The following is a 10,209-nucleotide window of genomic DNA, read 5'->3' on the forward strand; positions in this document are numbered from 1 at the left end:
TTCTCTTGCATTTACATGTCTTTTGTATCCCACGATGAAGTATATACTGTTGTTCTCCGTGTGAATGTGTGCTTCACGTAAAGCGTATTATTTGTACTTAATTGGTCTCTAGTTAGATTTCTTTTGTCTGATTTTTTTTTTTTTCCTGAGTCAGTACATGAAGGTCTGCATCAGTCTTTGTGTTGGAGACATAACATGCCCTTGTTGGCTTAGATTATAGGTTTGTTAGTCTTTCCCCATGGGTAGCAAGCACCTGGCATACATCCAGTGTTGTTGTGACAACCTACAATGCAGAGACTTATCTTGTGAGCGAGGGCACCTTTTTCTCCTTGTGCACGACACAGGGAAATCAGTACGTTCTGAAATACACACCTCGCCCACTCGCCTGGATATTAGTAACTATGGAGGTCTCGCCTGCTGGAAAGAGGAGGCTGTCCTTGACTTTTTCAACCCTAATGCCGTGCATGATTTCAGTAGTGTTACGGACGGTAGTGGAGGTCTCCTTGTGGCAGGTCATAGGGACTGGAGGGGTAACAGAGCATCTTTGGAAGAAAGTTGGCCTACTTGATGGGAGAAACCACCTGAGTTTGTGAGAGGCATGGGAGAGAAGTCACTCTAGTCTTAAAATAAGGCCCTGAGGGAAACCTTGACCTTTGTAGAGTTCTTTGCTCAAGCACTCATGCTTCTCCTTCTCTGGGTAGATAGCTCTTGATGGTGTGTGCCTGCAAGAGTAGCTTCTCTGGTTCCTTCTTTGTTAAGGAAAAATTGGGAGGCAGAGCTTGGCAATTTGAAGGTATATGTGTATTTAGTGTTGTAGCTGATCATTTGTAGGGGAGAAGCAAGCCTAATTTTTTCACTTCTTTGAGAAAACCGAGGACAGTTCATGATTTTTCAGTTTGTAATATTTGCCATTTAAATGTTTGTACAAAAATAGCCCACATTTCCAAGTGACCTTTATGAATTTATGAAACTAGTGAACAACACAAGGGAAGGGTTTGAAGATTATCAATTCCCATTCAGTTATTCTACAAATGGAACTCAAACCCAATGAAAACTTAAAAACTTTTACATGTGAAAGTTCGTGCTGAATACATCTGGCACTGGAAAGGTGCAAAAACAGGCAAGAACGTATTTTCTTTTACAACTGAAATTACATAAAATGTGCCTTTATAATAAAAAAGGGGGACTGCCAAGTTGTCTTGTCCATTTGTGGAAATACATGTTTTGGGGACAGTTTAAAGTCACAAAACCTACAGCTTAAAAGAGGCTCCCGGGGGGACGGGGTGCCTGGGTGGCTCAGTCGGTTAGGCGTGTCTGCCTTCAGCTCAGGTCATGATCCCGGGGTCCTGGGATTGTGCCCTGTGTCGGGCTCCCTGATCAGTGGGGAGTCTGCTTCTTCCTCTGCTCCTCCACCTGCTTGTGTGCGCTCTCTCTCTCTCTCTCAAATAAATAAATAAAATCTTAAAAAAAAAAAAAAAAAGGAGCTCCAAGGGCTGCCTGGGTGGCTCAGCCGGTTGAGCGTCCCACTCTTGATTTCAGCTCAGGTCTTGATATCAGACTCATGAGACTGAGCCCTGCATTGGGCTCCACCCTAGGCATGGAGCCTGCTTAAGATTCTCTCTCTCCCTCTCCCTATGCCCCTCCCTCCCTTCTCCCTCTCAAAAAAAAAAAAAAAAAAAAAGAGAGAGAGAGAGAGAGAAAGCTCCAATAAATAAGCAGCAATTGTAGGGAAGGGATGAAGGGGTGTTGGGGTAAAGATGAGAGAACTCCTGCCTCTGGGGAGTGGGGGGGCGGTACGGGAGTCATATCAGGGAAAGTGCCCTTATTTTGAGACAATACCTTCAGAGTATTGTCTTCTTCTTTCTTTGGAAATGATTACAGCCCTCACTGGGGAAAAGAGTTAAGGAATAAAGCTTCCAAAATAATTCTTCCAAAACTCATGGCCGTTGATTGGAGAAATAAATACTCATTGCCATCAAGTTCTTTCATTCATTTTTTTTAATTTTCAAATTTTTATTAATTCATTTAAAATAAAATCATTATATGTGAACATAGTAACATTTTTATGAAAATAACTATATTCTAATGAGATTGGTAGTGATATTAAAAAAAGAAAATAACTATATTCAAAAAATTTTTAAATGTTATAAGAGGAGTGGCATTGTTTTACATTTTTGCAAGTCTTGTTAATGTCTGGCTTCATAGAAGATAGCTGTATTCCATCTGCTTCCTTATTCAGTCTGTTAAATTTTGTTGGTTTGTTTGAAGTATATGAAGAATATGTTGCCTCACACACATATGCGGCTGAAGAAAATAGGTCTATTTTAGAAGCATTACAAAAGAGCCGTTCCATGCAAGATGGGCCGGTGGATTTTATTGTAAAAGCTCTTTCATTCCTTAACCAAAGAGCAAATGGAATAGAACAAAAGTTATACCAGGACTTAAAAGTTGAAGCTGATCCATCTGAGGGTTCCATTTCTTGATGGTCTGGAATTGACTGTGAAGTTATAGATTGCGGAGTTGCTATTTATACCATTCCCCTTCTGGTTTTTCGTTTTAATATTTATTTATTTGAGAGAGAGAGAGCACAAGCGGGGGTGGGAGGGGCAGAAGGAGAGGGAGAAGCAGACTCGCCGGCCGAGCAGGGAGCCCAATGCGGGACTCGATCCCAGGATCCTGGGGTCATGACCCGAGCTGAAGGCAGATGCCCAACTGACTGAGCCACCCAGGCGCCCACCAAGCTAGGATTTTAATTATTGCCTGAGACTGGGCATCCTCATGACGAAATTGAGCCTTGAGATTTTATTACAAAATTAAAGTTGTTATTATGTGACCAAGACCAGAACAACTTGGGGTCAGATGGAGTTTTCACCTAAGAATAAGGTGAAAATCTCCCTATCCCATTCATTCAGCAGATACTCGTTGAGCACCGACATCTCCCTATCCCATTCATTCAGCAAATACTTGTTGAGCGCCGACTAGGTTACTGGATACATTTTCATATCCAAGCCCTCTGAGGATTGGGGGTTACTTTAAAAGTTACTTTAGTGTCATTCAAGGTTCTATTTTTAAGACATTGTTCCTGGTGTGCAAAAGAGGATCGACATTTACATATCATTATCTCTATCTATCTGTCATCTGCCTGTCTATACATCCACCTGTATGCATCTTTAGAGGGAAAGAAGAGAGCTGTGCTCTTGTTAGTACGAAAGATAAAAAGAAAATCATCTGCAATATTAGGTACCAACCCTTAATGGAAGCTGTTTGGACAATGGGCCAAAGCATATGGTGAGAAGGCCATTTAGGATTTAATATTTTCATTTAACACCCTTCCCTTCTGATCGCCTCTCTCAAGGATGCATTGCTTTGGTAATCGGAAAAAGTAACTGCCATTGATATTTTGGCTGTCCGCTGGAAGTTACTCCATTAAAGTGTTTCATAGTTGAACAGATGTACGCAAATGTGAAGAGGAGAGAATATTCAAATCGGTGGTATGGCTTTAAAACCTTTTTAATATCTTATAGAAAATATGTATAAACAGAATAAAAAATGCTGGAGTCTGTGGACCCACATATTTGCAGTTAACATTCCTCCTAGGTGGTCAGATTACTGATGCTTAACATTTTTCCTACTTTATAGTTTTAAACAGCATTTTAGATTTTCCGGTGTGTATTTTCAAAACAAGGAACTGAAAGGAGCTGAAAATAACATCTGCACTGGAAGCAGAAACATTTGCATGCGTGTGTAGAGCAGAAAGCATGGATTATATGCACCGATATCAGGCATCTTGGGTCTCTAACGTCATCGCTCTGGGTGTGTGTATATACCTGTGAGTGTGTGTGTATGTGTGTCTTGGGGATGGGCAGCTATCTGGTTGGAGTTGAGGTGACTCAGGCACTCCTGTTCTGTATGAGGGGCTGGCAGGTCCTGCTGCAGGGAGACTGCAGTTGGCTGAATCACCTGTTCTTCCTTCTCCCTTTTGTTCTGTGTCCTCACATCACACCTGTGTTCTGAGAGCCAGCACACTGAGTTCTCTAAAGCAGAGGACACAGTACCTGCATGATCATACACTCTGGCAAGAAGAAGTTTGTGCAGGCTATGCCCAAAGTAGGTATAGTTAGTCATCATACATTTCATATTATACCTATGAGTATGTGTGAACAAAGCTGTGCATACATGCATTTATTAGGGAAATAATATTTTGTACTGTGAAACATACCATTTGAAACTGATAATGGATGAGCTAAAAGCTGTAAGTGAACTATAATACATATTTGAACAGTGTATACAGAAAAGTAGAACCCATTCACAGGGTATTTCTTGGGGAGGGGGTGGGGAGAGGGATTGAGAGAACAATTGCACTTTCTGCATTACACACATCTAAATGTTTGAAATGTATTTAAGTAAAGTTTTTAAATGTCAGAGAAACCACATTGTAAAGAGATTCACAAAAACGATGTGAAAAATCGGCATTCACATGAAACAGTGATCACATATGCTCTTGAGTGAAGAAATGTAGTCCTAGGTAATATGTGCGGGCATGTGTATATGGATGCATCGGAAGTGTGTGACGAGCCCACGTACCATCATATTGACAGTAAGCATCTTTAATGTATTGCCTCCTATATATCTCTCTCTACCCGTTTTATGTTCTCCACAAACCCATTTAATGTTACTTGAGAAACACCAAAACACACTTATAGACCCCATTTTTGTTACACACACACACACACACACACACACACACACACACACAAGCTGCTACTATTAAATCTATGCATCCAAGACAGACAAAAAAAGACTATGATGAAAGCAGTAGTTCCCACGGTTCTGAAATAGGAGGACTAGCCTAAACTAAGTAGCTTAACGTGGAAATAGTTTTGAAACGCAAAAAGAAGGAAGCAAATAGACATGTCTACATTATAAATGAGACTTAACTAACATTTCTGTTTCAGAATGGGCTACATTCCAGAGTTGGGGAAGGGAAAATGATGAATCCATCCCCGTCTCATTGGCTTAATTTCCCATCTGCTTTTCTGATTTTCTAGATTGACATTAGAGGTACGTAGGAGGTCCTGGGTATCTACATTTGCTGTCATTTGATCCCTGGAAGGACAGTGCACTTCAGAAGCACAGAGCAGAGGTAAAGGGTCTGCCGGACAAGCAGTTGGAGTGTGTGAATCAACAGATACAGCTCACAGAACCTCGCCTCCCCCGACCTACGTGGTGTTCTGTAAGACGTTCCTGTTTTACTAAACATTTCATTTGCAATCACTTCGTGATGACACTTGGGGAGTGTGGTTTATCTTGCTCCTCACTCTACAGCCACTTCTTTACACAAATATGTGCTGGGGGCAGGGGAAACAGCCTTTTAAGCCACCATAGAGAAATGAAAAAGGGCAGGTCACAGCCAATGGCCCACGCCTGCAGCAATCCTTATGAAGGATGGTACCAGTAACCACCATGATGACCTTCGTGAGCCTCTGGATTCTAAGCTCATGCTCTTGAACACAACACTGTGCTGACATTCAGTGTCTGTAGGCTGGAGATCGCCTCTGGCTTCCTTGGGTGGCACAGGGTGGCATTGGCACCCCCAGAAAAATGAGAGCTGAAGCATTCTCCCAGGATGAGCCCCAGAGAGCCCAAAAGGCACAGGATGTCCAATAACCAAATGAGATCTGGAAAATGACACCCACATCCCCACACAGATGCTCTTTAATATTGCAGGAGTAACAAGCAGGGCAAGAAGTTGGGTTTGGAAAGTAATAAAATTCCTCTGGTATCTTCTGCATTTCCCGCCCCCCCCCCGACCCCCGATACTTGCCATGTATTTACCCCCTGTCTGATACACACTCTTTATATTTCTTTGTTTTATCTCTTATCAATTCTCATCGACCAATGTTCTTCTACTTTCACAAAAGGAATTTTTTTCTAATACTTTTCTTCTTTTCCTTTTCCACATTCCAGTATTCTCCAGTATAGTCCATTCAAAACACAAGTTCCAGCGACCCTGGGAGATTCAGGTGAAGAAGGACAGGCCATGCAAGCCGTAAGCCCTTTGTGGTCCCAGGCCAAAGAGGTGTGGTGAACAACATTGCTTTAGGGAAGACCTGCCGTGCCTGTGGGTATGATGGCCAGACCTCGCGACCTCTGTTAATTACCTCTTGAGAGGAAACTCAAATCATAATGGATGCTGAGTATGTCCTGTGCAATTGGAAAGGCCATTTTTGGCCAGCAAAGGTTTTGTCCAGATCTAGGATCTCACCAAAAAATAAGAGGAAAGGGGCACTTTCTCTAAAAGTTGAGATACTCTCCGTAGATGAAAAAATTGAAGTGAAAAGCACAGACATAAAGATCCTAAATGAGTCTCAAATTGAATACATTACCTCCTTGCTAATAGCCGAGTCGGAGGCCAGTGTCCCACCAGGACAGGAAGTGCCCTACAGAAACGCTCTTACAGTGGCACTGGAGATTCTGAATGAGAGAGCAAATTTGGGTCCAGCAAGAGCATCAGATGATCCAGAGACCATTAAGCCGTCCCAAAGGGGACCACAAAAGCGATCTCGTAGAAAGTACCGGAAGCCCAAAGGGAACTTACTGAGGGGTCTTAGGAAAAGCAAAAAACTCAAATCGCTGCTGGTACGTTCACAGAGTGAGGACGCCCCAGACGGTGGCCGACCACGGGCACACAGAACCGTCACTCCTATTCCAAGGAAAATGCAAGGGGAGTCCTCACAAAGCTCCAGCATGTACCCAAACTTCCCGTCACTTTCAGAGGGTGATTATGAGAAAGAGGGCAAGGAAAAGAGGGACACCTCAAGAGTTAGGCCCTTGCGTTGCCCAGTCAAGGAGGAGGGTACAAGTGCTAAAGATGGAGGCGCCCTTCCATCTCTGCCACCAGGGTTCAACCTCACTGTACCCAAGGCTCTGAAAGAAGAGGCACGTGACACCGACCCAAAGACCCTGGCCGTCTCCTCTGAATGCTCTGCCTTCTCCGGGAATGTTGGGGACCACGGAGAGGGTCCCTGGAAGCCAGGCTTGGAAGGTGTGGCAGCATCCTCCAGTGCCCCTAACCCGAAGCTGCGTTATTCACTCCGTCTGGCAAATAGAAAAAGGAAGCTGCAGGTACCAGAGTTTGAGAAAGGGCTGCAAGGACTTCAGCCTTCCGTCAACTCAAAGGCTATCAGCCCCACCACTGCTATTAAAAAGGATGTCAGCAAGGAAATGGGACAACCGACAAGCATGGCTTTTCCACAGGAGCCTTGTCCCATTGAAGGAGGAATGATGGTCTGGTTCAAATTCCAGGATCACCCATTTTGGCCAGCGGTGGTAAAGAGTGTCAGCCAAACAGAGCAGACTGCAAGGGTGCTTTTGATTGAGGCAAACATGCACGGCGAAATGAGGGGCATTCGAGTTCCTCTTCGAAGATTAAAGCATCTGGACTGTAAAGAGAAAGAAAAACTGATGAAGAGAGCCAGGAAAGTGTACGAGCAAAGTGTGAACTGGTGTTTCTCCCTGATTTCCCACTACAGAGAAGGGCTCAGTCGCGGGTCTTTTGGAGGCTCTTTCCTGGACTATTATGCTGCCGACATCAGTTACCCAATTAGGAAAGCCATCCAAGACGGGGATGTGGAGATTGATTTCCCAAAGGTGAATTATGCCGACCTGGAAGATTCTGAGGAGGAGGCCTCCCTGGACGGGAAGAGGCCCTGCAAGAAAATTCTCCCTGACCGCATGAGGGCTGCTCGGGACCGAGCCAACCAGAAGCTAGTGGACTTCATCGTGAAAAGAAAGGGAGCTGATCACCATCTTCTGGACATTGTCAAAGGCAGGAAAGAGTCCAGGTGGCTGGCATCATTTCTGAATTCAAGCAGGTACGTGATCTGCATTGAAACATACCTGGAGGATGAAGACCAGTTGGATGTGGTGGTGAGACATTTACAAGAAATCTACAAACAGATAGACAAGAAAATGCTGACTCTGACAAGGGATGACAAAGTGAGTTTTGTTCTGGAAGTTCTTCTGCCAGAAGCAATCATTTGTTCAATAGCTGCACTTGATGGATTAGGCTACAAGGAGGCAGAACAAAGGTACCTCCAGGGGCCACCTGTGCATTACCGGGAAAAAGAGCTATTTGATAAAAATATCCTCAAGGAAATGAGAAAGGGACCAGCAACAAGGGGCAAAGCTAAATAACTCCTCCTGTGCCCGCACTTCAGCAGAGCGACCTCTAACTGCCCTGTCTGTATGAAATGTGTGATTCCTTCCATTCGCTATGGCATGTAAATATGTTCTGTAAATTTGAGACCCCGGGAACATGCTGGATTCATCTTGGAGCAATCTCTAGCACTTATGGGTAGCACGGCCATCATCATTTCTGGTTCCCAAACGCTTCACAAACTAATTTGTTAAAATACTGCAAACAGTTGTACTTCCCTCTACTTGCTTGGATGTGTACTTGTCCAGGTGTTTTCATAATGTTGCTTTTGACAGTACTTCATATTTCAATATAGGATGCGCATTCTTTTATTACATCAAAGACCCCTGGTGTCAGACATTAAGCCACAATCGTTTTTGAAATCCAGGATAGATGCTCACAGAAACTTCACGTGGATTTCTCATCCTTTTTGCGACGCCTCAGCGTAAATGATTGGATTCCCTCTTGAGATAATTCCTGAATTTGATCTGCCATGCTTATTTGTTTGGAAAAATAGCCCTGAGGGGTGAAGCCAACAGCAGAGATGTTTTCTATATATTGTCACTACCTTCAAATGGTTCTTGGAAAAGCAGTCTGGAATCCAAAGTCAATGGGTCATCTGCATGCAGTCCACAAGTGGATGAACGAAATCTCAGCGGGCAGTAAACATTTTGTCAGCCTGTGCAAGATGGTTAACTCTTTGCTTCCCTAAGATTCCACTTAGGGAAGTAGCTCTTGTTCGGTGGCTAAGTGGTTTCCTAAAACAGACAGGCTCCTGGCTGTCTTCCTAACTGACTGGATGCTTTACACATAGTGGTTTATCCCCATGTGGAAGACAACGAGAGTAATCATACACACAGTTTAGCTATTTTAGACCTAGGAATTCAAGCTCACTGCTAGGAGCCCATCTAAGTGACACAAACTGTAGGGAAGCGTGCGCTTTGTCCTGGACCTGTGTCCCCTAAAACACAGTCATTTGCCTCATACCAAGCAAGCTTTCTCTTTTGACTTATTCACTGACTAGCCCTGACAGGTTCCAACAGTTATAATTGCAGGCTGGTAGGTCATTCCAGGCTGCTTGAGCAATAGATGGACGAGGACCTGGGAACTCAGAAATGGGCAACAGAAAATCTTCCATTTGGCTAAATATGGCTGTTGTCAGAACACAATGAAACACATCTAACTAAAAGATAAATTCTGAAGCCCATGAATTGTTATCCTAACTCGAAACAAGATTTTTTTGAGGAAAAAAAAAATGTCAGAAAAGCTAGTTTACTTTTAAAACTTGTTGTGAAAATAAACACTAAAGGCTTAACATGAACCTGAGTGCATTTTTATTCTTAGAGGGAGTCAACTGTCACTCACAGGCCCATGTTATGTGTTCATGTGGACATGAGATGTGTGTGTGTAAAATTTGTAAGAGTTAGCTGTTTTGATTCACAACAAAACCATTGTATCTTTCACCTTGAACTTCTGTTTCATCATACTTTAGACTGTACAACTACATAGTTGGTGTCTCTAAATATGTATATATAATATATGTACATACACATACATACGTGTGTGCGCGCGCGTGTGTGTGCATACTATTTTGGAATTTCAGTGATTTAGTCATCATCTTTTAAAGTTTATTATGAATTTTCTTCTCATCCTAAATAAACACTCACTTTCATGCTTGTTTTCATCATTTTAGAAGAGGGCCTTCCAAATTGTGTAAGCTTCAGACCCACCAGAACCTTCTTTGGGCTCTGCCTGAGAGACACCAATGACTCCTGAGGCATTCTGCCTGGGCTAATCCACAATGACATCTTCATGGCCCTGAAAAGTACTTGGAAACACACCATCTCCATGCTCTATGTGGACCTTGTACACTGGAACAACACACTTTAGTTCTTCCATAAACACTGTGTCTCTCTGAATCAAATATATCACTCAACTTCAGCCTTCTCATATAGTCAGATCTGGCTCTACATTCTAATATTTTCTTCACTATCTCATCCATCCATCCATCC

The 10,209-nt window shown here is 43.1% G+C and overlaps 1 protein-coding gene across 1 annotated transcript; it reads left to right on the top strand.

The window, feature by feature from the left end:
* The first annotated feature begins 6,186 nt into the window (after positions 1-6,186).
* Positions 6,187-8,196, top strand: LOC123323685 (PWWP domain-containing DNA repair factor 3B-like). The gene has a single exon (XM_044912136.1). The coding sequence runs from the start codon at positions 6,187-6,189 to the stop codon at positions 8,194-8,196; it is 2,010 nt and encodes a 669-aa protein (XP_044768071.1).
* Positions 8,197-10,209: the final 2,013 nt, after the last annotated feature.

The sequence above is a fragment of the Neomonachus schauinslandi genome, unplaced genomic scaffold, assembly GCF_002201575.2.
Source record: "Neomonachus schauinslandi unplaced genomic scaffold, ASM220157v2 HiC_scaffold_185, whole genome shotgun sequence".
NCBI lineage: Eukaryota > Metazoa > Chordata > Mammalia > Carnivora > Phocidae > Neomonachus > Neomonachus schauinslandi.

Bases quoted from the DNA above. Each gene is read 5' to 3' on its own strand.
- LOC123323685 (XM_044912136.1), top strand. From the start codon at position 6,187: ATGGATGCTGAGTATGTCCTGTGCAATTGGAAAGGCCATTTTTGGCCA.